Source organism: Mandrillus leucophaeus, unplaced genomic scaffold (genome assembly GCF_000951045.1).
Source record: "Mandrillus leucophaeus isolate KB7577 unplaced genomic scaffold, Mleu.le_1.0 Scaffold947, whole genome shotgun sequence".
In the NCBI taxonomy this organism is placed as follows: Eukaryota; Metazoa; Chordata; class Mammalia; order Primates; family Cercopithecidae; genus Mandrillus; species Mandrillus leucophaeus.
This window is the reverse complement of record NW_012110330.1, coordinates 180,147-207,952: the sequence shown is the minus strand read 5'-3', so window position 1 is coordinate 207,952 and position 27,806 is coordinate 180,147. Positions and strand designations below refer to the sequence as shown.

General features: G+C 43.7%; 2 protein-coding genes across 6 annotated transcripts in view; one reads left to right on the top strand and one right to left on the bottom strand.

Moving 5' to 3' along the window:
• Positions 1–11,682, bottom strand: part of COPA (coatomer protein complex, subunit alpha) — a 53,865-nt gene extending 42,183 nt beyond the window's left edge. For both annotated transcript variants that reach the window (XM_011970376.1, XM_011970377.1), the window contains exons 1-6: positions 11,248–11,682; positions 8,415–8,528; positions 8,143–8,216; positions 3,571–3,651; positions 1,952–2,028; positions 798–907 (exon numbers count right to left, since the gene is read on the bottom strand). In XM_011970376.1, coding sequence (XP_011825766.1) covers positions 798–907; positions 1,952–2,028; positions 3,571–3,651; positions 8,143–8,216; positions 8,415–8,528; positions 11,248–11,287 — 496 coding nt within the window. In that variant the 5' untranslated portion in view covers positions 11,288–11,682. The remainder of the gene's footprint in view (positions 1–797; positions 908–1,951; positions 2,029–3,570; positions 3,652–8,142; positions 8,217–8,414; positions 8,529–11,247) is intronic.
• On the top strand, positions 11,172–27,534 carry NCSTN (nicastrin). Of its 4 annotated transcripts, none has more exons than XM_011970380.1 (18): positions 11,392–11,598; positions 12,594–12,729; positions 12,837–12,941; positions 17,132–17,255; positions 17,683–17,804; positions 18,239–18,384; positions 19,360–19,510; positions 19,836–19,945; positions 20,194–20,346; positions 21,034–21,138; positions 21,307–21,384; positions 22,252–22,424; positions 24,114–24,216; positions 24,321–24,416; positions 24,718–24,805; positions 25,054–25,208; positions 25,494–25,706; positions 26,735–27,534. In XM_011970380.1, exons 2-18 carry the CDS (start codon positions 12,705–12,707, stop codon positions 26,855–26,857), a joined length of 2,070 nt encoding a protein of 689 aa, XP_011825770.1. In that variant the 5' UTR covers positions 11,392–11,598; positions 12,594–12,704; the 3' UTR covers positions 26,858–27,534. The 4 variants fall into 4 exon arrangements, with proteins under 4 accessions (XP_011825769.1, XP_011825771.1, XP_011825770.1 ...); XM_011970378.1 differs by lacking the exon at positions 12,594–12,729 and adding an exon at positions 11,822–11,920 and having other exon boundaries at positions 11,514–11,598; XM_011970379.1 differs by lacking the exon at positions 12,594–12,729 and having other exon boundaries at positions 11,172–11,598.
• The last annotated feature ends 272 nt before the right edge of the window (positions 27,535–27,806 follow it).

The following is a 27,806-nucleotide window of genomic DNA, read 5'->3' as shown; positions in this document are numbered from 1 at the left end:
AAAAAGGCCAGGCACAGTGGCTCACACCTGTAATCCCAGCACTTTGGGAGGCCAAGGCAGGCGGATTATGAGGTCAGGAGTTTGAGACCAGCCTGACCAATATGGGGAAACCCCGTCTTTAATTAAGATACCAAAATTAGCCAGGCGTGGTCACATGCGCCTGTAGTCCCAGCTACTCAGGAGGCTGAGGGAGGAGAATTGCTTAAACCCGGGAGGTGGAGGTTGCAGCGAGCCAAGATCATTGCACCACTGCACTCTAGCCTGGGCAACAAAGCAACACTCCTTCTCAGAGAAAAAAAAAAAAAAAAGGTATTCTGGACATAAAAGTTACCAACTCCTAGAACCCAACCATGCTCCTTGCACTAGAAGAAATGTAATAGAGAGATTTTACTATTTTTAAATAAAGCAACAGGGTCCAACAGTCTTGTTTCCCTGTATTAATCTATTCTAAAAATTTCTTTTTGTCATAGATGTATTTTTTTCTTATTTGTAGTGGAAAGCCTGATTCTTAATCAAATGTCCCAACAGTATACAGATTTTAACTAAAACCTGATCTAACTAGAAAGTTAAAATTTCTTCAAATCAAATGAATTTTCTAGCGTTACCTCTTTTCTTAGAGAAGACTTCCAATATGAAGAACGATCAAAGCAGATTCAACACCCTCAGAAACAAAGATGCTATTATAAAACAGAATATTCTAAATTTTCCAGTTCTAAGTCAACTCTCCTCACTATTTTAAGCAATTGCAGTTTTGCACCAGACATGACCAGGTTGTCCCCTGAACATGGGCAGCTCACCAGAAATATCCCAAACGCGCACAGTCTGGTCCAGGCTGGCTGATACTACCAAGTCTTCTGAGGGGTGGAATTGAGCACACATCACATAATGGTTGTGCCCTGTTAACACACTGCAAGAAAAAAAAAGACAATACCAAATTAGAGGTGGAAGTCAACAGACTCCTAAACTAAATACCTTTCTCCATATTCAATAAATGCTTATCCAATTATATTTTTATGGAGACAAAGGTAGGTCATCCTACCAATTGTGAACTAATAATAATAAGCCCAGTCAGCTATTTTAACAACAGTTCTCTTCTTGCCTCTAATGCTTTAGTATTTAAATATTACTAATTTCAGGAGAACTGAGATTGCATAGCTCTCCTCTCAAAAATATTTTATAATATCAAAATAAATGTAATCTCAGTAATTCATACTGTAAATTATCTGTGAGATTTTAGTAAGGTATCTCATTTAAAGGCCATCACTTTATTTTTTATTATTATTATTTTTTTGAGACGGAGTTTCACTCTGTTGCCTAGGCTGGAATGCAATGGCACAATCTTGGCTCACTGCAACCTCTGCCTCCCCAGTTCAAGCAATTCTCTGCCTCATCCTCCCAAGTAGCTGGGACTGCAGGCACGCGCCACCATGTCCAGCTTATTTTTGAATTTTTAGTAGAGACGGGGTTTCACCATCTTGGCCAGGTTGGTCTCGAACTCATGAACTCAGGTGATTTGCCCGCCTTGGCATCCCAAAGTGTTGGAATTACAGGCGTGAGCCATGGTGCCAGGCCAAGGCCATCACTTTAAATGGTCCCTAACTCTTCGTGGAAGGTTCTATGTAAAGCTCCAGCTCCAAACACAAAACAAAACAAAGGTCTAGACCTTGACTCAGGTTTTCTGGGAAAATAATTGAAAACCAGCTAAAATTTTTTGTTCTAAAAGGCTGTATGACTTCTCTTCCTGGTAAGAAATTATTGGAAGATCCAGATTCACATATGGGATTGCCTCTACATTTATTATTTTGCACTTAAAAGCATCCTACAAATACAATCAGTAATTAATCAGCCGACATAGCCATTTGGGAAGGGAGAAGATTGTTGTAAGAGAAGCTGATTATGAAAAAGTAGGAAAAATGAAGACTCTTTTTGAGCCCTCTGCCTCCTGCTTTACCAAACACAGGTTCTAGATTGCCAATTCCACACTCGGATGGTCTGATCATCTGAGGCACTCAGAATCCAGGGATATTCCTGAAAGATATTCCAGACAAAGGCTTTAAACATTAAACAAATTTGTTTCATCAGCCTCTTGTAATCATTTTTCTCTAAAGAATTGCATTGCTTAACAGTTCAGCTACATTAGCAAAGGGGCTGCTGCTTTTGCTACCAGGTTAGCTGTCGCCTTTTCTCTACCACTCTAACAGCTTTTTTCAACTTCGGCACTTTCACCTATAAGACTTAAGAATGGAAGCCAGTCAGAGGCATAATAGATTCTCAGAGGCAGATAGTGACATATACATTTACATTTTCTTCTATGTGTGTGTGTGTGTGTGTATTTATATATAGTTAATCATGTAAATTAAGATCCTGTGAAAGATTCTTCTACCTTTAACTCCAGGATGGGAATATTATTTTATTGTCTGACTTCTTTCTGTCCAGTTTCAAAAAATTCCCAGGTCTCAGCAACCAAAGCAGAAAGTAACATATAAAGACAATTTAACCTTTTTGGAATCTGTAAGATTGTTGAGAAAAGGAAGTATTTCTTATTTACACTTCCTTCTTACTACACTTGCTAAGCTTTGTGTTAAACACTGAAGATAGACAGTATCTCTACCTTCAATACAGAGATAGTATCTCTAACATCAGTATTTAGCACAAAGCTTAGAAAGTATAACGCACACACGTATTTACTGAGCTGGTAAAATGAAAGAAAATAAGGTTTTTCATAACTTTCCAGGTAGATGGCAACTTGTTCTAGGCAAGGGTCTTCAGGAAGTCCTTTATGGCAATGACAAACAATTCCTACTTAAATTATCTTATTGAGTGGTTATCATTCTGAAATGTTTAAATTGTAATTTTCTCATTCTCTCCTATCCTAAAATTTTTTAATTAAAGAAACAATGTATACTCAACCAGTAAATTATTGTTTATTTCATCATATTCTAACTTAATTAGAAGACTTAATTTACTGGCAATCAAAGAATAGTACAAGTTAATGCTAATAAACAGAATTATAAGGAGATCCTCTCAGGTTGCAAATGGATTCAGAGGTTGGGAGTCTGTAATCTCACTATCTAAATCTACTATGATACCTGGCAGCTCAAAGAAAGTAGTAAGCCTGGCCAAGGGAACAGCCTCCACCAGACCCAAAAATCCTAGGATAGAGGGGGTATGATTGTTAATACTTCAAAACATTTGTTAGCTCATCAAAATGGCATCTTAGTCTGATCTTCCAGACACACCTACTACTTACTAATAATACCCTACATGGGATTAGTTGGCAAACTTTTGTTTTTTGGTTCAGCAAACCTGAAATCAAATCCCTACTTTTCCCTACAGAGAAGCAATGACTTCCCATAGAATCCACTGAATCCAATAAAATTAAATTCAGTACAATCCCGAGTGCTTCCTTTTGCAGAAAGAAACAAAGCAGAAAGGTCAATACCACACAGATTGTAGAAGAGCCACTCCAAAAACAACTCTGTTATTAAAACATGGGTTCTCAAGGATCAAATAAAGATTACTATGGGGAAAGTAAGAATGCTCCAAAACTAGCGCCCCATGACTACTTACATGATGAAAAAACGTGGTGCGAATATAATCTAAGTGCCCAAGCAATGTGAAAAGACAGCGCCGAAGCTTGTAATTCCAAACCTGGAAAGACAGAAATCAAACTAAGAAACAGAAATACAGCTATTGGGCCTCTATAGAGATAGAAATATGTATATAAATACGGGTTTACATACATATTTGTACTTTGGCATTTCTAAATAGGTAGGAACCTTGGTAGGAAGCCTTAAGATTTGAGGGAAAAAGAACAAGAATGAAACTATAAGTCAGATAAACAATGTGGGGTTGGGGTATGATTAGGGAAAAGATAAATATGAAATTATTGAAGTTTTTCAGGCTGGGGGCAGTAGCTCATGCCTGTAATCCCAGCACTTTGGGAAGTCGAGGTGGGTGAATCACAAGGTCAAGAGAATGAGACCACCCTGGCTAACACAGTGAAACCCCGTCTCTACTAAAAATACAAAAAATTAGCCAGGCATGGTGGCATTCGCCTATAGTCCCAGCTACTCTGGAGGCTGAGGCAGGAGAATCACTTGAACCTGGGAGGCAGAGATTGCAGTGAGCCAAAATCATGCCATTGTACTCCAGCCTGGGCGACAGAGTGAGACCTGGTCTTGAAAAAAAAAAAGAGAAAAGTTTTTCTTTCTTTGGGAAGACACCATCTGTATTTAGTAGCGGGAAATATTTATCCAGGGCTTGATTTGAAACTCTTTTTTCTACTGCATAATTGTGCTCTCAGCTTGAATACAGGCCCCTTAATGCTTTACCCATCACTTTTAAAAAGTATGACAGGCCGGGCACGATGGCTCATGCCTGTAATCCCAGCATTTTGGGAGGTCAAGGGGGGATCACCTGAAGTCAGGAGTTTGAGACCGGACTGGCCAACACGGGGAAACTCTGTCTCTACAAAAATACAAAAAAAATTAGCCGGATGTGATCCCAGCTACTTGGGAGGCTGCAGCAGCAGGATCACTTGAACCTGGGAGGCCGAGGTTGCGGTAAGTCGAGATCGCACCACAGTACTCCAGCTTGGGCGACAGAGAGGCCTGATCTCAAAAAAAAGTAGGACAGATAGATACCATGACTCCAAGGGAAACAGTAATATACGGCATCAGCTTCTTAGACTCCTACCCTGACGGCAAATGACGCCCATACATATGTGGTCTGTACTCAACTGTCAAGCAAACAGACTTTAACTTATTACATGGAAAATACTACATTGCTCAGTAAGGCTGAGCTAAGCAGAGAAACAATATCATATTCAGATGTGAAGTTGAGTCAACTACCAAAGTACTAGGCATCAACGAACACAACTGAAGACACGAAAACCAGGAGCATAAATATAAAATAGCTTATCTTCCTCATTCAGAAAATCCCCTAAAAGGTACAAAAATAAGAGACCAGATGCATTTTTCTTTTTATTTCATTTAATTTTTTAAAATTTCTTTTTAATATTTGTTTATAATCAATCTGGGCCAGCTTGTTACTATTTCTAATTTTTAACTTTTCTTTAGTAAATTATAAAAATATCATTTCCTATAACAAATTCAAACAATCCAAAAGTATGATCTTCCAAACAAGAATGCTGAGTTCCTGAAGGCAGGGTTCTTGCCCAGCATGCTCAACACTATACCCTTACCACCTAACACAGTGGCATTAGGTAAGTGCTCAGCAAGCATTATGCATGGAAATAAGAATAACATGAAAAGTTAAAGTATTCCAATACCTTCGCCTCTATCTATTCAATCAGTTACATATAAATACACATGTACACAGTGGAGTTTCACATAAAAATTAGATCATACCATAAACACTATTCTTTAACTGACTTTTTCCCCCTTACAGAGTTCAGTGTTTTAAACTTTCATATTTCTAGCTTCAAAATGTCTTGACTCCTTCAATGGCCTAAGTCAAGCTCCAAAACTGTAAATCCTTAAAGACTTATAGGTGTTTTAGACCAATACTCTGACCATTTGCTGGGCTCCCCGTCTTACTCTTTGTAAATGAAGATTATACTAATTTATCTGGATATAGTAAGCAATATGATAGTCCACAGACATAACTTTTCTAAATAATCCCCCTTTTTATGAAAAAATGTTCAAGTTTATTAGTCATCAGAGAAATTAAATTAATTAAAACCACTGAATGGGCTGGGTGCGGTGGCTCACGCCTGTAATCCCAGCACTTTGGGAGGCTGAGGCGGGAAGATCACCCAAGGTTGGGAGTTTGAGAACAGCCTGACCAACATGGAGAAACCCCATCTCTACTAAAAATACAAAATTAGCCAGGCGTGGTGGCGCATGCCTGTTATTCAAGCTACTCAGGAACCTGAGGCAGGAGAATCACTTGAACCCGGGAGGTGGAGGTTGCGGTGAGCCGAGATCACGCCATTGCACTCCAGCCTGGGCGACAGCGCAGACTCGGTCACAAAAAACAAACAAACAAAAAAACAAACAAAAAAAACTCCACCGAATGATAGTACTATACACCTACCAGCTAGTAAAGAATTCCTTTGTTTTAATAACAGCTTTATTGAGATACAGTTCAAATACAATTTATTCATCTAAAGTATAAAATTCAATGGTTTTTACTATATTCACAGTTGTTCAACCATCAATTTTAGGACATTTTTGTTCACTCCCCTAAGAAATTCATACCCATTAGCCATCACTCCTCATTTCCTCCCAACCCCTCCAACCCTAGACAATCACTAGTCTACTTTTTGTTTCAATAGATTTACCTATTCTGGACATTTCATAAGTGGAAGATTATTTCTTTTCCGAAGTATTAGTCATTTTGGGAAAACTTTTGTCTTAATTAACACCCAGTTTTTCCTTTTTAAACAGATTATAAGAATCCCAAGTTAACCATTCTTGATACTCAATGTTCATCACTATAAACAACAAATACAAAAATATTATAATGAGGTGATATCCTTATGGGCTTCTGAGATCTATCAGGTGATCTGAGTTTTGATTGCCCCAGGATGTGGTGCTTAAAAACTAGAAAACAGAAATAAATGTCCTTCCTATAATTCCAATAGCTCTTTTCTCTGTAGGCATCTGTCACTCATTACTCCTGTCACCTAAGTTCTGTGGTATAATCACAATATATAACTTCTTGAAGTTGCTTATGAAAAAGGCTTTACCTTTTTATCAAGTAAATTTCACTGGTTTGGTTTGATAGATAGACTTAATGAAAACAACTAAAGGAAGTAAATAAAGGAAATTTTGATTTATTTTTATAGGTTGCTAGTCTCTGGCTCTAACTTTCGCTATTATGATAGTCAATCGTCTTCAAAGAATTGCCTATATTCTGTCTGCTTCCTCATTTTATAGTAAGGCCTTCCAAATTAAGCACTTTAAAGGTTATTTCTCAGTCTTGATCTTATTCTAAATGCTTTCTCCTTCCCAAAATTCTCTTCTTCCTTGGCATGCAAGGGGCTTCTTCTCCCTCTTGGTTCATCTTGAACCCCTCAAATCACTGTTTCCCATACTAACTCTACTTCCCCTCTCTCCCTTAAATGATGGTCTATCTTCTTATTCAACGTACTCCTTGAGCAATATCTTCTACTGCTTCTCCTTTGGCTCCTCCCTTCATGATGACAAATCACAAATATATTTCTAGCACAGACACCTCAACTAGACTGTCTCTTAGCTCCCTCAAAATTATCAGAGACAAGATGGAATTCATTACCCATTCTCTTCCACTCCAGAAAACTATCTCCTCCTGATTTTCCCTTCCTAGTTAATGACACCCCCTTTACCCAGTGACCTAAACTAGAAGCCTGAAAGTCATCCCATTTATTTCTCCTTATTGCCCTTTATTTCTCCTTATTGACTATCATCCAATGGATATACTGATTCATTTCCTTAAATTCTCACATCCATCTCCTTCTCTCCATTTCAAATGCCACTACCTAAGCTCAGGTCTCCTGACTGGAATCTTTGCCTCCAGTTCTGCCCAAATCATCCAATCTTTTCTTTAATTACCACCAAGTAATCATTTTAAAAACATATAAATCTGATATCACTCCTGTATTTAAGTTCCTTAAATTGCTCCTTGTTATCTGCAAGATAACATCTAAACTCCTGAGTGCTGCAAACAGGTACTCCATGATCTGGCCCCTCTCATCTTCTGCCCCTTCTCTCAACATTTCTTCAGGTTTTCTCCATACAAAACTAATAAGAGTTGCCCTGTATCTAGCTGTATCGTGCCTTTTGTCTTTGCACCTGTACTGCTCTTTCCTATTTCACTGTGAATCTCTCTCTATTACATCACTCACCAAACTGTACATGCTATTACTTGGATATATGTTTATCTCCTCTATTAGAATAAAAGCTCCTTGAAAACAGAAGCCATTTCTTATTTATTTTTGAATTCCCAAAAAAGAAAACAGTGTCTGGTACACAGTAAGCGTTCAATAAATGTTTGCTGGGTAAGTTCTTCAGATAATGTTGTCAAAAGCCTGAGCTCTGTATGAATGAACTTCCCTGTCTTTCAGTCCCTTTCATGATTCCCAAACCTTCCCACATCCTCTGTCCTTTATTCTCAGTCATGACAGACCCTCTGTACCTTAATCTTATAGTCATCTCCTCCAGAGACGAACAGTGGCTGCTGCTTATGGAAGTCAATGCCTCGCACTGGACCTGGTGGAGAAGGCAGGCAATGTATGTTAGAGAGAGCTATCCTTTCTAATATCTAAGGTGATTCCTATTCAGGATTTTTCAGTTTTATCACTTCCACATTCTTTAATCATAGAGGAATCCATGTCAAACAAGGCTTTAAATACCCCAGGATATGATAAATACTTATACTCCTTTAACTTCCTCTTAGAAATATCTCACCATCGTGTTCATCAAACTTGTCAATGAGAGTGCACATCCGATAGTCCCATAACTGGATGACCCCATTATGTAAACTAGTCAGGATCCAGGGTCTTTTGGGGTGAAAGCTGAGCCCTGAAAAAAATAGAAAATGATACAATGAGCTAACTAAGCCCCATGATGTCACCTTCTGTCAATTCTGATAAGAAAAAGAAACAGCAAGGTTAATCCTAGGTTCATTTATTCATTCGACACACTTGATGATTTTTTACTGGATGCCAGACATCATGAATTTTATGTTTGGTACTAGATGTTTGTTATATTCCTTTAAATATTGTTGGGCTTTGCTCTAGGATGCAATTAAGTTACTTGGAATCAGTTGATCCTTTCAAGGCTTGCTTTTAGGTTCTATTCCAGGGGGGCTACAGCAGCCTTCATTCTAGGCTTAATCTGGAACCATTATTAAAGCAACAGCCCATCTGAGGTCTCTATTTGAAGCCCTATAATATCAGGAAGTCTTTCCATTCTGGCCAGTAGGGACACAAACTAGTTCCAGCCCTGTGTGAGCTCTGGGGATTGCTCTGCCTTCTCCTTTCCAGTGGTTCTTTGTCAGGTTTTGAATAGTTTTCTCACATGCAGATTAGTACTCAAAGACCCGAGAGGACATCCTGCAGATCTCTAGTGCTCTCTCTCTGCAGCCCCCTCTTCTCCAGTATTTTGCCCTGCAAAATCTAGCATCTTTGCTTCCCCACACTCTAAACTTTTGTCTCCTCAGAAAGAACAAGGGATTCCCCTTTTCACTGAAGCCTGAAAACTCTCTAGGCAGTAATCTATGACAATCATAGGACTCACCTTGTTTATTTCCCTTCTCTCAAGAATCATTTCCCTGCACTGCGTGTCACCCAACGTCTGTGAGCAATGTATGAACCTTTGTTTCATACATTTTGTTTGTTATTCTATCAAGACTGGAAATGGAAGTCCCCAGAGGTAACAACTACTAACAGTTTGGAGTGTACCCTTTCAGATTTTTAATGCAGTTACACATAGACATAGGCCTTACTATTTTATGAAAGTGGGGATCACATTATGATGTTGTTCTGCAAACTTTTACATTATTCTAACAGGCATTTACCTTTGTCCCCCCAATTTTTGGCTCTTCAGAAGAGCCTACTGAAGATACTTCTACACATAATCTAGCCTATTTGCATTATTACTGCTCTAGGCTAAAGACCTGTGAGATTGCTCAGGAATAGAAAATGTGCACTTAACATTTTAGTACATATATTTAAATGTAAAAACACTGTATCAATATACAGTCTCGTGAAGTTTATGGAGGTGCCCATTTTGCACACAGGATGTTATCAGCTATTTGTTGTTTTGTTTTATAAATCTAAGACTCTCCCCCCAAGAAAGTAACTTCACTTTTTTTTTTTTTTTTGCATTTCTTTCATTACTAGTGAGGTGGAACTATTTTAATTATTTATTGAACATTTACAATTTTTCTTCTAAATTGTCTATTTTTCCATTAGGTTCTCTTTTTTTTTCCATTATGATATATAAGTACACTCAACAATGGATGTTTGCCCTCAATTATTACAACATCTTTGTTTTTCCTTCTCTACTGCCCAGCAAGAAATTAGGAGCAGAAAAGGAAACTGAAAGATTATGAAGACCCATTTCACCTACACAGGTCTCAGAAATTCTTAATGGTACCCACCTTTCAAGGTCAAGTTTCCCAAGAGACTTAGAAACTGCACAGAATATATTCACATATTGAGAGCAGCCTCCACTTTTTGCACTACTGAGTCTACACCAGGTGCTGTAATAAATACATTCCATACTTTCTCATTTTAATTCTTTCTATAAAAGACTATTTTACAGATGAGGAAATAGAGACTTAGAGACCTTAAGTCACCCAAGTCATACAGCTTGTTAGTGGATGTCTCAGGATTCCAAAGCAAGCCCATCTGACTTCAAAGACCAACCACTTCAAAGACTAACCATTTTGTTACGCTGCATCTTACTACATACTCTAGATACTATTTTTTCCAGGTCTCTGGAGACCTTACTTCTCTCTGCCTTTCACATTTTAACATTCTGAGGCTAATACTGAGATCTCAGTATTTGCCTTCCACCCCCAACGACCCACACTCGAGCTCTAGAGTCGCCATACTTAGCAAATAAAAATACGAGATGCCCAGATATATTTGAACTTCTGGTAAGCAAGGACAGACTAAAAAAACTATTCATTGTTTACCTGAAATTCGAATTTAACTGGGTGTCCTGCATTTTATCTGGCAACCCTATCAAGTTGAGACTTTACTGGGGTTATTATAAGCCTCAAAGCACTACTTCCGGGTAGTGAATAAAGCCGAACGGAGGTACTGATGTTGAGATGCTGCAGCCAAGGCCTCCTTAAGTGAGGTAGCCACTACACATCTCCAAAAAAGCTACTGACTCGGGTGCAAGTAACAGAGATCGAGACTCAAGCCCCAGGGCCACTCCATACAACACAATCAAAAAGCCAACAGGTCACAGGGCCTTTGGAGCAGAACAATACAAGTTGGGAGCACAGCAAAGAGAGAAAGGGAGAAGAAAGAATAGGGAGGTGGTCTAAGGAATCACCTACAGTGTGGGAGCCACTTTATACGTAAATCGAAGCCCAAGGACACACCAAAGAAGAGGGGACTGGAGAACCGCTAGCCAGGCCTAACCTCTCTCCCACCCTCCGTCTTCCTCTGGGTCCGTCTAGTGGGCCCACTTCGGCCAGCACGTCCACCCATTTTCTCTTCCCCGGTGTCTGCGCCGCTCTTGACATCCAACCTCCATGTTCCCCTTTTTTTTTCTCCACTACCTTTGACCCGCGCGCTCTTGGTCTCGAATTTGGTTAGCATCTCTCAGGTCTCCGACTCCGATGTTTTAATCTGAGCCCCGACACACCCTGCTGCCCTTCGGACGCCTCCACGTCAGCTACCCTCTGCCGCGGTTTCCGGAAGCTCCTGGAAACACGAACTTCCGGTCTGTTGGGCTCCGGGCCACAGAGATGGTGTCAGTGGTAGCCTAGAGAGGCCGCTACCCGGCAGGAGCCGAACGGGGGCTTCCGCTCAGCAGAGAGGCAAGATGGCCACGGCAGGGGGTGGCTCTGGGGCAGACCCGGGAAGTCGGGGTCTCCTTCGTCTTCTGTCTTTCTGCGTCCTACTAGCAGGTGAGGCCTCCCCACCCGTGAGCTCCGTTCTCTAAAGGGAACTCTCCGGATCGGCCCAGCCGCGAGCGCCACTGTCTCCCTTCTGGTTCCTGCTGCCCCTCTGTCCCCCCACCCTGTAAATCCTCTTTCTCTTTCGTTCCCACGACAGAAGTTCCCCCTTTGCCTGGACCTAAAGGTCCCTTCTCCCCCGCAGCATGTCGTGTCGCTTCACTCCCTTCTCTAGGCCTCTTCCTGGACTTCGAACTCGACCCTCTCCCACTTTGTCCAGATGCCTCGTTTTTCCCACAACCCCAGCCACCCACCCCACAGTCGAAAGAAACAGGTGTGAAAGTTAGCTTTCTTCCCCGCGTTTAGACTTTTTGAGACGAAAGCAATCTTGTTCTGTGGGTGCTGTGCGGCGCTTAAAAGGTAGATTTCTTATTTCTTCCTCTATTGGTTACACCCAAAGTCTGTGTCCCTCTGCCTTGCCTCAGGTTTTGCTTTTGTTTTTGTTTTTTAATCAGTAAAGCAAGAATAAGGTAGGATATGGGTACTCTTAACTGTCCAAACCGTGAAGTAACGATTCAAGGAACTTTTGGCATTTATAATGTACTTGACTGTTTGCTTATACGCGTTTATTTACTGATACATGGCTTTTTAGTTGGTCACGCCCTAAAATGCAAATGTCTGTATATAACTATGACTGTGCCTTCCCCTAGTTCACATTGTTTTTAAAGATCCTCAAAGGAGAAACTACAGCTGCCCCACACTGTGGCACACAAATGGCCTACTGATGTTAAATTAACTGACCAGTGTATGTCATAAGGTGTCTCTCAATTCTGTTCACACTCTTGGAAAAATGTCTTAGAAAGTTTTCTTAGCCCAGCACCTTTGTATTAACTGGTTAGTAATATACATACAGGATATACAAGCAGAAGTGTGATCACCTGTGCAACCAGAATTTGGCAAATCTAAGGTCAAACACCTTTCCTTTGGCCAAGTTTTCTCTCTTTTAGTGTCACTGTCAATGGCGCTACATGGACTTTTTAATAACCCTTTGAGGCACATAGCTGAGTGCCATGTAGAGCGTGTATCTGTTACAATAATGTGCGCAAGAAGTAAGAATAATGGACTTTAACCTCATTTTAGAAAGTGTGATATTGAATGATTTACCCAAGCCATACATCAGGTTAATTACATGATAGAAGCTAATACCTGTGTCTCTCAATTTTTTCTAACACTTTTTATCTTCCGATCAGGTTTGTGCAGGGGAAACTCAGTGGAGAGGAAGATATATATCCCCTTAAATAAAACAGCTCCCTGTGTTCGCCTGCTCAACGCCACTCATCAGATTGGCTGCCAGTGTGAGTTGAGACTGGGATTCATGTTTATGGACATTGATATTTGTCTGTGCCCTAGATAGTAAGTAACAGTCATGTCCTGCTTAGGAGTTCTGACACTCATACTGGACTGAGAGTAGGCAGTTGTAGAGAACGGTCTGTCAAGCTAGGCAAGATAATTAATAAGAACTGACATTTAGTAAATGCTGCATACCAAGCTCTTTACATGTGCATCTCATATAACCCCCACGACAACCCCATAAAATAGGTCTTACTATTGTTGTCACTTTATAAATGATGAAACTAAATCTTAAAGAAGTTGAGTAACTTTCCCAAGATCATACTGGTAATAAGTGATGATGCCAGGATCTGGTGGCTCAAGCACTAAGCTGGGACTCTTTTTTTTTTTTTTGAGAGAGAGTTTCACTCTTGTTCCCCAGGCTGGAGTGCAATGACACCATCTTGGCCCACTGTGACCTCTGCCTTCCGGGTTCAAGTGATTCTCCTGCCTCAGCCTCCCGAGTAGCTGGGACTGCAGCCACTCACCACCATGCCCAGCTAATTTTTGTATTTTTAGTAGAGGCAGGATTTCACCGTGTTGGTCAGGCTGGTCTCAACTCCTGACCTCAAGTGATCCACCTGCCTTGGCCTCCCAAAATGCTGGGATTACAGGCGTGAACCACCGTGCCCAGCCGAGCCAGGACTCTTAACCACCCTATTACACTTTTTTTAAGGAGAAAAAAGTCTCATATTCTATGGTGTCCAGTCATCACTTGCACTCTGAACTTTTTGGAACCAAAATGGGCTTCTTAAAGGCAATGAACTATTTAAAAGAGAAGGCGTTGAAAATGCCATATAGACTGGGTGCGGTGGCTCATGCCTGTAATCCCAGCACTTTGGAAGGCCAAGGCGGGTGGATCACTTGAGGTCAGGGGTTTGAGACCAGCCTGCCCAGCATGGTGAAACACCCCATCTCTACTAAAAATACAGAAATTAGCTGGCTGCTGTGGCGTGCCTATAGTCGCAGCTTCTCCGGAGGTGGAGGAAGGAGAATCACTTGAGCCCAGGAGGTGGAGGTTGCAGTGAGCAGAGATTGTGCCACAGTACACCAGCGTAGGTGACAGAGTGAGACGCTGTCTCAAAAAACAAAAAAAAAGAAAATGCCAAATAATTGCAGGAGGAATTAGTGAAGCATTCTATTTATCCTTTTTTAAAACTTTGTTTTTCCTTAAATTCAACTGACAGTGAGGCCACTTATTTTTACACTTTGTGTGTTCCAAAAGAAGGTTCCACGACACTATGGCTTTAAAAACTGTTAAAATCATAGGGCAGGAAAAGTAGTAATCTAAAGGCTAACCTGCTGTCTTCAGATTTTGTTTCCCATGGACAATATCTCTGTCAGAAAGTAGTTTTGCAGATAAGCAGGAAACTTGGGGTCTGATATTGGCTTTCTCATCATCAAGTTGATCACCTCTGAATTTCAGTTTACCCCTGGAATAATGGTTGGAATACTTGCATAAAGCTGAAAGTCAAATATCTCTTAATAGATGGTTACTGATGATGCTAGGTAAAGAGGGTGATCTCAGAAGTGCTGTATAATTTCCTGAAGCCTTCTTCCAATTTGGTAAGAGAAAACTGGGACACTGAGAAGTGAAGGACTTGTTCATGGAAGCAGTTACTACTTTTTTAGCCATCTTTCCCTGAGCTATAGTATCTGTTCATTGTCCCGTGTCCCTGCTATACAGAGCACTGGGAGTAGGTTGACTGGTTCCAATCAGCACCAAATAAAGTTTTTGTTGTACTTAGTTTCTTTTTTTTTTTTCTGATATGGAGTCTCACCCTCTCGCCTGAGCTGGAGTGCAGTGGCACGATCTCAGCTCACTGCAATCTCCGCCTCCCAGGTTAAAGTGATTCTCCTGTCTCAGCTTCCTGAATAGCTGGGATTACAGGTGTGTGCCACCATGCCTGGATAATTTTTTGTATCTTTAGTAGAGGTGGGGCTTCACCATGTTGGCCAGGCTGGTCTCGAACTCCTGACCTCGTGATCTGCCCGCCTTGGCCTCCCAAAATGCTGGGATTACAGGCATGAACCACCGTGCCTAGCCCTCTGAACTTAGTTTCTGAACTGGTTTGTAGGTAGAAGAGAGCTAGGTCCAGGGTGGGCTGAGATCAGACTGCTGGTCTTACTGGAACCTCACTATAAAGTACAGAAGGCCAGGACCCCATCTTCTTGTAACTGGGCTCTAAGAAAACTCCTCTGGGAATGAGTCATTCTGCTCTATGTTCTTAAAACAACTCTGTGGGAAGCAAAGCCTCTGGAGGTAAAGCCAAGTGCCAGTACAGAGAAACAAGAGGGGGCAAGCGGGACTGTGGCCACTGCCTCATTAAGATCTTGTTTCCTTTTCAACGTACTTATTTCTAAGTCTTACTTTGTCATATCTGTCTTTTCTGAGCAGGCTGCGCCCTTTTTAATTAGTGTAGCTAACATGATAAAACTAAGGAGAAAAAGTGATACCCAGGTTTGATTTCTCATTATAGTGCTCTGCTTCTCTTGGACAATTTAAAGTTTTGAAAGGGGACTATAAATAGATTTCTTTTCCCTCCCTCCCTCCTTCTATCCTTTCTTCCTTCTTTCATCTATCCCCACAGTATGAGATGAACAGAGGTAGAAAACCTCCTCATTGAAGGCCCAGAGAAAATAAGCAAGTTACTTAAGACTACACCATTGCTAGTTGGAATCCAGATTAGAATCCAGGTTTTTTTCAGTCCAGTATCATAGTTTGTCTTCTTCCTGTCCTCCCTGGAGTTGAAGTTTTGGAGTGGGTGGGTGTGTGTGTGTGAGAGTCGGAGTCACACTATGTCACCAGGCTGGAGTGCTGTGGGACAATCTCAGCTCACTGCAGCCTCCACCTCCCAGGTTCAAGCGATTCCCCTGCCTCAGCCTCCTGAGTAGCTAGCATTACAGGTATGTGCCATCACACCTGGCTAATTTTTGTATTTTTAGTAGAGATGGGGTCTCGCCATGTTGGCCAGGCTGGTCTCGAACTCCTAACCTCAAGTGATCCAACCACTTCGGCCTCCCAAAGTACTGGGATTACAGGCATGAGCCACTGCACCTGGCCGAAGTTATATATGTTTTAGTTGCCACACTATCTGTTCCTTTTCCCATGTTTTAAATGCTATGGCAAGGGCCAGGCATGGTGACTCACTCCTGTAATCCCAGCACTTTGGGGGGCCGAGGCGGGCATTTAAAACTCTGAAGTGATTCTGATACACAGCCAGGGCTGAGAACTACTGGTCTTAAATAATTTATGAATAACACATCCAATTTTCTATGGGGGGAAGACTCACAGGGAGACCCTAGGATATCTCTGCACACATCACTGGGGACTTAAGGAGTATTACCTAATGTCTTGAATTATGTAGAATTCAAAGTATTCTGGATTCTGAGTATCAATCCTCTAATACAGTGCTTCCCAATCTTTATTATGTCATGAGACACATGGAAAATGTTATTTGTATGGCATCCTGGCACATAGAGAAATGGGTGATATTTTCAGGGCATCCTGGGGCGAATGATAAGTAGACTCCTGGCTGGAGGTGACTTTGGAAACCCTAGGTTTCCTGGAATGAGGAGAACCAATGAGAGCACATCTCTGATCCATTCAAGGCTTATCAATTGGGAAGCTCTGTTTTAGAAACCTCAGAGTTCTTGATTAACCTCATCTAAAACCGGCCAGAAGCAAGTAAAGTCATTCCCAAAAAGGGCAAAAGGAATGCCGATCCAGGAAGGCTCCTGAGGCCAAGGGCATCTATGCATGTGTTTTCACAAAGGAAGATTCAAAGCTAAAACCCTGAGGTAGAGATTTAGTGGCATTACCTGGAGAAAATATAGGTTTGAAAACTTTGGTGTCTGTTGTTGTAGAATCTTATGTATATGGCTAAATAAGGTTGGGGGCAGAGAGCAAGAAAATGAAGTTCACAGAACCTTTCTGGCATATAATGAGTCCTCTTGTGCTCTTTTATATTCCATTCCCTCCTGATAAACTTCAGATGGAGCTCGGGCAACAGCTTTTCAGTTCAAATCTAGAGGTGCCTGTATTCACCCAAATATGTTGTGACATCTTTAGGGATAAAAGATATGCAGAATCAGTGAGGCAGAGTGAGAATTATCAACTGTGAGAGCTTTAATTTAACTCATTCTGTCTTGGCAGCTTCAATTAGTGGAGACACAGGGGTTATCCACGTAGTAGAGAGAGAAGAGGACCTACAGTGGGTATTGACTGATGGCCCCAACCCCCCTTACATGGTTCTGCTGGAGAGCAAGCTTTTTACCAGGTAATAATAGATATATCTGCTGGGAAAACATCCATAGAGGGAAAGTTTCAGTGAACAGTCCTCCCACTTATTAGTGAAAACTTCCCTTGGCTGCCCTAGTCTGGTCAGGGGAGAAGGCAGGGTGGTCCTCAGAAGGAAAGGTGTACCATCAAAAGAAATGATCTTGAGCTCAGGGCCAAATTTCACCTATCTTGTCCCTGAGTAACCCTGGATACCCCTCCCCTTCCTTCCTGGGGTGCTGACTCATTAGAGCTCTACTTTTTAGAGCAGATCATACTCCAGACTCAGAAGTTAGAGACTGAAAGGGAAGAAATAAGTCAACAGTATGATTCCACTAGTTCCCCATTTGTTTCCATCCTGGAGGGCAGGATGTCAGGCTGTCCGACACCTTCCTGTGTTCCTTCATGGAATTCCTTTCCCATTCCAGGGATTTAATGGAGAAGCTAAAAGGGAGAACCAGCCGAATTGCTGGTCTTGCAGTGTCCTTGACCAAGCCCAGTCCTGCCTCAGGATTCTCTCCTAGTGTGCAGTGCCCAAATGATGGGTTTGGTAAGTGTCCCAAAGGATCAGGAGAGCCTACTGTCACCTAAGGCTCATTGTTGCTTCGGTCTTATGTCTTTGTGAGGGATGTATGTGTGTTTGTGTCTGTGTGTGGTGTCAGTAACTGACTCCCAAACAGGAGGTAGTGTTTATTTGTCCTTGCTGCTCATCCCTTCCCTCTCCTGCTTCCCTTTCCTTTGCCTTACATGGCATCATCTCTTTTTGTCACATGTTCACATCCCTAATCTTATAGCCTAAGACTCCCTGATACCATTGTCTTTCCATTTTAGTGTGGATGGTGATAGACATCATGCCTGCTACTTTGAGTCACCATCTGCTTTTGAACTCTTAGTTCCAACTGTAAGATTCTTCCTCCCTCACTGGATTCCTAACTACTTGGTGTCCCAGTAACCAGTCCCCCTATTCCCCATCCTTCCCTTCAGGTGTTTACTCCAACTCCTATGGGCCAGAGTTTGCTCACTGCAGAGAAATACAGTGGAACTCACTGGGCAATGGTTTGGCTTATGAAGACTTTAGTTTCCCCATCTTTCTTCTTGAAGATGAAAATGAAACCAAGGTCATCAAGCAGGTAATGACTCTGCCAGCTCCTAGCAGTTCCAGTTAGAAAGAAGATTATTTTTCTAGCCAGTTGTGGTGGTGTGTGCATGTAGTCCCAGCCACCCAGGTGGCTGAGACAGGAGGTTCACTTGAGCTGGGAGGCAGAGGTTTCAGTGAGCTGAAATGGCACCATTGCAGTCCAGCCTGGGTGACAGAGCAGGCTGTCTCTATCTCAAAAGAAAAAAAGAAAGAAAGAGGATTATTTTATAGGCTCTCCTATTTGGAGGGTGGCTCATTCTACTAGTACACCTGCTGAAAGATGGTTGCTCCAAAAAGAACCAAGACGTTTATTTTTCTCACATTCTCTCCCCACATTTTGCTCCTGCTTCTTTAATGCTCACAGCATTAAAGCCTTTTAGACTAGAAGAAAATATAAAGAATATCTGAAAGAATAATATGAAACAAGGTACACAGCGCACATGAAGAACCACTAGTATCGTAAAAAAAAGCATTGGACTAGAGATTGAGAGATTCAATTTGGTAATTTCTGGGCTTCTTTTTAGCTCTACTGTGCCTTAATTCTGGCCTAGTATTTCCATTTTGACTCATAGAGTAGTTAAGAGATTTGTCCAAAGTTGCATGTTGAGTTGATCTCCTAGCTGTGTCATATCTGATTTTCTATCTCTAGTTTGGTGCTCTTTGTATCAGATCACACTGAGTCTTTTCAGTGGCTGAAACTTTCAATTGGGCCTGGCCATCTGGAATGGGATAATTTCATCTCCAGCTAAACCATTGAGTCTGCAACCCTTTGTACCTCTTGATGAGTTTTTCTCTTTGACCTTATAGATCCTGTGGTTGTACCAGATAACTATAGCTCAGGGACAGATGTCTCTGAAAAAAGTGTGGCTTCATCCCAAAAGGATGGAACTGGGCCCTCCTCCTTCTGGGACGTAGGGGAGGGCCTCCACCAACTAGCTGTCTCAGTGGGGTCCATCTCCCCTTTCAGTGCTATCAAGATCACAACCTGAGTCAGAATGGCTCAGCACCAACTTTCCCACTGTGTGCCATGCAGCTCTTCTCACACATGCACGCTGTCATCAGCACTGCCACCTGCATGCGGCGCAGCTCCATCCAAAGCACCTTCAGCATCAACCCAGGTAGGGCAGATCCAAACCATGAGGGTAATGGAATAAGGGGCAGAGGGAGAGTGGAACCAGGCCGGGGAATGTTAAGAGAGACTATAATAGAGAAGGAGTAGACACCATGAAGGAGCTCTGCGTGGGAGAACTAGAAACAATTCTGAAAAATTGAGGCAGCTTGTTCCTAAAGCGGATCGTGGCAGAGAAGCCAAGCCGGGACTGTTGGAAGTAGAGAAAACGACTTAGATTCCGTGGGGCACTGGTCAGAAGTTTTCCAGTGTTGCCTTTATAGCTACTGTCTCCTTTAGCCTTGTTGATCTCTCATTGTTTTCATCCTGCTTAGAAATCGTCTGTGACCCCCTGTCTGATTACAATGTGTGGAGCATGCTAAAACCTATAAATACAACTGGGACATTAAAGCCTGACGACAGGGTTGTGGTTGCTGCCACCCGGGTGAGTGTTGGCTTCTGATCAGGATGGGCAGGGCTGGCACAAAAAGAGCTGGTAGGCCCCTCTCTAGCATATCAGATTTCAAAGTTGCTAAATTGGGAAGCCTCAAATGGGGAGGAATCTGGGCTGTGGGACTCCCGGGTTGTCTCCGTTGCCGCAGGACAGTTATATTCTCTTGACTGGAGCAAGAAAAGAGGTTTGGGGCCAGTTTTAAAGTATATATCCCCTGACTTTTCTTCTGTTGTACCTAGCTGGATAGTCGTTCCTTTTTCTGGAATGTGGCCCCAGGGGCTGAAAGTGCGGTGGCTTCCTTCGTCACCCAGCTGGCTGCTGCTGAAGCTTTGCAAAAGGCACCCGATGTGACCACCCTGCCCCGCAATGTCATGTTTGTCTTCTTCCAAGGGGTAAGGGCTCTTTGCTGGGGTGCAATGGCAGGGAAGAAAGAGGATAGTTAAGGATGATAGTGGCTACTGGTTGGAGAAGACCTCGGCACTTGACCTAAGTTGTTAATCAGCATAGAGCTTCTGGATGTGTCTACGTATGTCTCCCCTTTAGATTCCTCCATTTTAGGAAGCTTAGAGTCCTTCTTTTTAGGAAGCTTTTACACCCTGAATTGGTATGTAACCAGCCCCTTTTTTCCCGCACTGATAAGATATATTGGAGGTGGCCTTTTACTTTTACTCTCTGGACTCCTTTACTGCTATCTCCATCCAGGAGCCCTGAGGCTCCTGACTCTCATCACTAGGACCACAGCCCTAAACTAAGGGAACAGCATCTGTGGCTGAGTCACTGGAGGTGGAGGACAGTTAAGAAGCAGACACATTATAGCTGATGTTCATCTTAGGTCTTTACTGAGGCTACTTTCCCCATTTCTGGGCTTGAGAAATCTTGTAATACATACATATGAGGGATAGTCACAGCTGGGATGTGGGGCCAAGAGAAGCACAAAGTTGCATGACTGTAAGCTGACTAGCAGTTGAGGTGACCTGAGACAGTCGTCTTGCTTACAGCTTTGATGATCTGGCCTTCTTCGAGGCTCTCATAACTCTTTGGAATCTCTGTTCCCCCTCCTACCTTCCTCCATCTCTCAGGAAACTTTTGACTACATTGGCAGCTCGAGGATGGTCTACGATATGGAGAAGGGCAAGTTTCCTGTGCAGTTAGAGAATGTGGACTCATTTGTGGAGCTGGGACAGGTATGTGGCATGTCCCCCAGCCCCTTCCTTTTTAATTAAAACTTCCTCCTTTGTTATTCTGTGGTCTCAACTGCAGGAACCACCACCTTTTCCCTTGACTTCTGTCACCTAGGTATGGCCCAGAACAGGAGACTGATTCTAAGTGTTGTTTCTTCATCCTCCCCCCAGGTGGCCTTAAGAACCTCACTAGAGCTTTGGATGCACACAGACCCTGTGTCTCAGAAAAATGATTCTGTACGGAACCAGGTAACCTGAGCATCTCCCCTCATTTCCTGTTCCTACAGCGCAGAATCCAGACCCCAACCCCTGCCCTGTTTCCACCAACCCCCAGGGCCTGTGAGACAGGGTAGGAGACAGGATTGGATTGGGTGTTGGCCAAAGGATGAACACCACAGCTGTTGTTGCTGCTGGGAAGAATCAGGAGCTCAGTGGCATTCCATTGGTTCCCTGGACTAGGTAGTTCTCTGATCATTTGTTGCCTAGCAGACTACTACTGCCCATTAAGGATAGGTGAGTGACTAGCTCCCTTGCCTTGCTGCCCCATGGATCCAGTTGTCAAGGCTGCTCTGCCCAACTCCTGGCTGTGTTACACTCCCTATCCAACTTGTCCTCCACTTTCCTCACTGCTTGTTCAAAACCTTCCCTTCCCTCTATGTCCACCTTTAGGTCTGCTTTTTTCCAGGTGGTCCTCTTTCTGCAATTCCAGCCTTCAGCATCATCCCTGCTGTGGAATTCTGTAGCATTTAAAGAATTGGTTATCTGTTTGGCATTCAGCTCGCAGTTTTCTATTATTATTTGCTCCCTGAAATTCTGCACAATAAGTAATAAATGAAGCATCCACTGAGGATAAAGCAGAGTCTTGAAGACAGTAGAATTTCCTTATAAATATGAAAAAAATAGGTCTCTTCTTTATGCCCCAATTTTCTAATTCTAAAAAGAATGGTGGAACCTACAGGAAATTGGTCCCAAAAGGCTTGAGGGATAAAGGTCTACTAGAGACAGGGTAGCTCCCCAAGCAGGGGACTTGAAGTATAGAGCATTTCAGGCCTAAAAGAGACCTCCTGCTTCCCATCCCCCAGCCTCCCATCAGTTAATCTCCCTCGTTCCCCCCAGGTGGAGGATCTCCTGGCCACATTGGAGAAGAGTGGTGCTGGCGTCCCTGCTGTCATCCTCAGGAGGCCAAATCAGTCCCAGCCTCTCCCACCATCTTCCCTGCAGCGATTTCTTCGAGCTCGAAACATCTCTGGTGTTGTTCTGGCTGACCACTCTGGTGCCTTCCATAACAAGTAAGAATCACTTGGCCCTGCACCCTCTTCATTCTTGAAGAGAGTCTATTCTGTAGTCTGGGAGGAAGGTTATTACCCTCCGCTTTCCCACACTACCCCCTCCAAAATCTCTGGTCCATCTGTATTCTTTGCTCAGTGGCCTTTTCACATCTGACCTGAAACCCTTATTTGTTTGACTGTCTAGTCATCTTAGAAAATCATCCTCACCGTTAGCCCTTTCCTGTCACAATCCTCAGTTATGGTTCCACTGCTCCCAAGCTCTCCAGGGTCCTGAGTTCCTCAGGGCTGCCAGCAGAGGGCATCATCTCAAACAAGCATGGAAAGGATGGTGGGGGCCCTTTGACTAGAGGACAAAAAGCAGTCCTTCTCTGGAACTCACCCAGAGGTGCCGGAAACAGTATTCATACTCTGTGAAATGTACCATGTTTTTGACATGTGGTAGGTGTCCATCCATGGTTCAGTGTGAGGGTAAAAGTGCCTCCTATAGCTGATGGAGCTCCAGAGATAGTAAGGCCCTGTTAGTCACCTCTTTCTTGGTCCGGGTTACCCTTAAACTGCTCCTAACTTGAGGCCTTGGATAACGGGGGACTTCTTACTCAGGCTGGGTTGCCAAGCTTCCCTGGGGCCAAATGAGTTTCAAAGTGAAAATGCTTGAGCTCTGTTTCTGACCCCAGCCAAGTAGCACCTTCTCACTCATCTGGGGGAGTGACAGTCCTAGCACTTAGGGTCAGCTGTCTTCTCTAAAGCAATCCTTTTTTTTTTTTTTGAAACGGAGTCTCGCTGTGTTGCCCAGGCTGGAGTGCAGTGGCCGGATCTCAGCTCACTGCAAGCTCTGCCTCCTGGGTTTACGCCATTCTCCTGCCTCAGCCTCCCAAGTAGCTGGTACTACAGGCGCCCGCCACCACGCCCGGCTAGTTTTTTGTATTTTTTTAGTAGAGACGGGGTTTCACTGGGTTAGCCAGGATGGTCTCGATCTCCTGACCTCATGATCCGCCCGTTTCGGCCTCCCAAAGTGCTGGGATTACAGGCTTGAGCCACTGTGCGCGGCCTCTAAAGCTATCCTTGTACCACTCTGGGGCAAGTGAGGATTCATCATTTGAACACATTTTGGATTTGATTATGTGGCTGACTTGACTTGTGTAAACAGGGATTTACTGATGGTAAAGACTGTGGAGTTCAGCCCCTCTTAAGGTCTATCTCCTTGGGGCTCCATAAGGATCATCATGGTGCTTTTATCAGTGCGTTCTTATATATCTATGAGCAGACCTGATCCTAAGACGTGCTAATGACCTCCTGCTCCCAGCCACCGTAAATCTAAATGTTCATTGGAACAGTTATACAGTTGATCTCATGATATATGGCAGAGTTCTCTGAAAATCATCTTAACCGTCCCCCATATCTCCAGCCCAAATGATACAGAAATCTCTCCTGTGTTTAAAGATCTGAGCTCATTCACCTTTTCTACCTTGTCTCTCAGGAAAATCTTTAATTTTCTGTAACTACCTCACCCTCACTCCTACTTCCCTGTTCTCCACACCTTTTTCAGTATGGGATCCTGATTTTCTCTCACCCCTTTCTTCTGGATGCTGAAAATGAGATACTGAGTTCCTGCATAAGGGGCATTTGAGGGAGGAGAGGGGCAGAGCCCTGGCTAAATGTAGCCAAGGCTCATGCCGGCTTTCCTGGCAGATATTACCAGAGTATTTACGACACTGCTGAGAACATTAATGTGAGCTATCCCGAATGGCTGAGCCCTGAAGAGGACCTGAACTTTGTAACAGACACTGCCAAGGTAGCATTGAGTCAGGCTGGGTGGGAGCCTGGGGCACACAGTGAAGAGCTAGCATTTGAGGATAGGAGAGGTGGGCCATTCAGCCCCCTCCTCACCTACCACAGGCCCTGGCAGATGTGGCCACGGTGCTGGGACGTGCTCTGTATGAGCTTGCAGGAGGAACCAACTTCAGCGACACAGTTCAGGCTGATCCCCAAACGGTAAGAAGATGGGCCCTAGCTCCTTCTTTCTGTTTACACAGCAAGCTGTCCCTATCCTCCCTTGCCCTAGTGTCCCAAACCTTGGAATTCCACGTTACTGTTGATGCCGGTGAGAATGCCTGATGCCCCAGAGAGCTCTTATGTGGGCCTCATCTGCATCTTATGAGCCAGCCACTGTCTCCCAACTCCAGTGTATCTGGCCAGTCTGGTTCCTGCCCCATGACTGGGTCTCCGCTGATAATTCTTTCCCTGGGCTCCCTTCAAGTCACAGGGTTTTTTCTCCTCACTGTTCCAATCCTAGGTTACCCGCCTGCTCTATGGGTTCCTGATTAAAGCCAACAACTCATGGTTCCAGTCTATCCTCAGGCAGGACCTAAGGTCTTACTTGGGTAAGCATCTGGTGTGGGAATGGGACCCTTAGCTGAGGAAAGGGATAGAGAAAAAGTCATTTTGGTTTAACCTTTATTATTTTTTTCTTTTTCCTCTCTGTTTTTCTTACCCCCTGTTTTCCTTTCTTCTCATATTTGATGGATCCTTTCCCCTTGTGCTCCTTTCTGGCTGCTGCCAATCTTGGGCTTTTCTTGTTTCACCCACCGTCCACCCACCAAATCTTCCGTTCCCTTTGGTCTGCAATCAGGTGATGGGCCTCTTCAACATTACATCGCTGTCTCCAGCCCCACCAACACCACTTATGTTGTACAGTATGCCTTGGCAAATTTGACTGGCACAGTGGTCAACCTCACCCGAGAGCAGTGCCAGGATCCAAGTAAAGTCCCAAGTGAAAACAAGGATGTGAGTGGTGGTGGGTGTCGGAAGTGCCCTGGGGCCCCTTTCCCTTGGGAAAGTTGGAGGTTCTTCTAGACCCAGTTAGACCCAGGGGTTGGGATGGAGAGGTGGAGAGATGCAGTCCTCAGCAATTGGGTGTTGAAGAACCTGGGTGAAAATGGACCATCTAAAGGATAAAGGGACAGCAACCAGTTAGCTCTATTGGTTAGAGCATGGCACTGATAGAGGGTAGAGGGAACGAGTGAGAAGAGGATCACCCTGGCCATGTGTTGTGGCCCATCCTCTGTGCAGCTGTATGAGTACTCGTGGGTCCAGGGCCCTTTGAATTCCAATGAGACGGACCGACTCCCCCGGTGTGTGCGTTCCACTGCACGATTAGCCAGGGCCTTGTCTCCTGCCTTCGAACTGAGTCAGTGGAGCTCTACTGAATACTCTACATGGACTGAGAGCCGCTGGAAAGATATCCGTGCCCGGATATTTCTCATCGCCAGCAAAGAGCTTGAGGTGAGATAGGGCAGGAGGGGAGGTGGCAGGGATCTGTTTGACTTCTTTCTGCTTTCTTGTGTCACATAGCCCCTTCCATCTCCCATTTGCCCCACATCTGTAGCAAAAGCTTACTGCAAATCTGTCCCTGGTCAGCCAGCGTGTTCTCTTAGGAGGCCTTTCTTTCCTTTCTTTCCTTTCTTTCTTTCCTCCTCTCCTCTCCTCTCCTCTCCTCTCCTCTCCTTCCTTTCTTTTCTTTCTTTCTTTCTTTTCTTTCTTTCTTTTTTTTGAGATGGAATTTCACTTTTTGCCCAAGCTGGAGTGCAATGGCGCGATCTCGGCTCATTGCAACCTCCGTACCCCAGGTTCAAGTGATTCTCCTACTTCAGCCTCCCAAGTAGCTGGGATTACAGATGTGTGCCACCATGCCCGCCTAATTTTTTTTATTTTTAGTAAAGATGATTTTCACCATGTTGGTCAGGCTGGTCTTGAACTCCTGATGTCAGGTGATCCACCCGCCTTGGCCTCCCAAAGTGCTGGGATTACAGGCATGAGCCACTGTGCCCAGCCAGGAGACCTTTCTTCACAGACAGTTTGAGTAGGTGTTCATTCTGGAGAGCACCTTTCTTCACAGATAGTTTGAGTAGGTGTTCATTCTGGAGAACTCCTGTGGATCCCAGAACTCCTTCACAGCTTCCACTCCCATCTGGCATTCCCCGTCTGGCACAGCTGGGATGAGTCAGTCTAATGTACTGAGCTCCTGTCACAAGTCAGTAATGTAAGTGCCACAAGAGAACCAAAGCCATGGGCCCTCCTTTCAAAATGCCTACAATACGAGATGGAAGCAAGAACAGAGATTCTTCACTTCTCTTTTCAAATGGGGAGACAAAGTCTGTAGGCTGGGGAGATGTTGCCCATGGTTGTTCCATACTTGGTGCTTAGAGTCAGCATCCGAATTCCCATGGCTCCAAACCCCAAACAATTATCTAAAAAACGGCACTGAGTTCTGAGAATGCCTTTCTCCTTTCCTGCCCTCCCTCCCCCTGCAGTTTATCACCCTGATAGTGGGCTTCGGCATCCTCGTCTTCTCCCTCATCGTCACCTACTGCATCAATGCCAAAGCTGACGTCCTTTTCATTGCTCCCCGGGAGCCAGGAGCTGTGTCATACTGAGGAGGACCCCAGCTTTTCCTACCAGCTCAGCAGTTCACTTCCTAGAGCATCTGTCCCACTGGGACACAACCACTAATTTGTCACTGGAACCTCCCTGGGCCTGTCTCAGACTGGGATTAACATAAAAGACTGGAACTATCCAAAAGAGACAGGGGGAGATAAGTTGCCTCCCTTCCTCCACTCCACTTTCCCATCTCCCCTTCCCCATTTCCTCCTCCTTCTCTACTCATGCCAGATTTTGGGAATACAAATAGAAGCTTCTTGCTCCTGTTTAACTCCCTAGTTACCCACCCTAATTTGCCCTTCAGTATCCTTCTACTTTTTCCGTCCTGCCCTGTACCTCTCTCTGCTCCTCACCCCCACCCCTGTACCCAGTTACCTTCCTGACTGGGAAGGACATAAAAGGTTGAATGTCAGGGTCAAACTACATTGAACCCCTGAGGAAGACAGGGGCATCTCTGGGCTGAGCCTCCTGTATCCTTCCCACCGTCCTTTCTTCAGGCCCTCAGACGGCACATTAGGGTGGGCGTGCTGCGGGTGGGTATCCCACCTCCAGCCCACAGTGCTCAGTTGTACTTTTTATTAAGCTGTAATATCTATTTTTGTTTTTGTCTTTTTCCTTTATTCTTTTTGTAAATATATATATAATGAGTTTCATTAAAATAGATTATCCCACATTACTTGTACTGCTACAGTTATTCTTCCCAGGCAACTCTGTTCAGCGAGCCTGGACTGGAAGTCATGAAGTTGTTATCTTTTATGCTATCGTCTTGGGCTCCAGAGGACCCAAGGGGTAAGGCTCTGTCAAAAACAGTTGAAGTCCTTTCAAATTGCAGAGCCCTGGTTCTCCTCTTGTAAGAACAATGTTAACGTAGTTTCTTCTCGCTTTGTAATGAACAGGCATGTCTTTATTCACTCTGAGACACTGGCTGGGGTACAGAGATGAAGA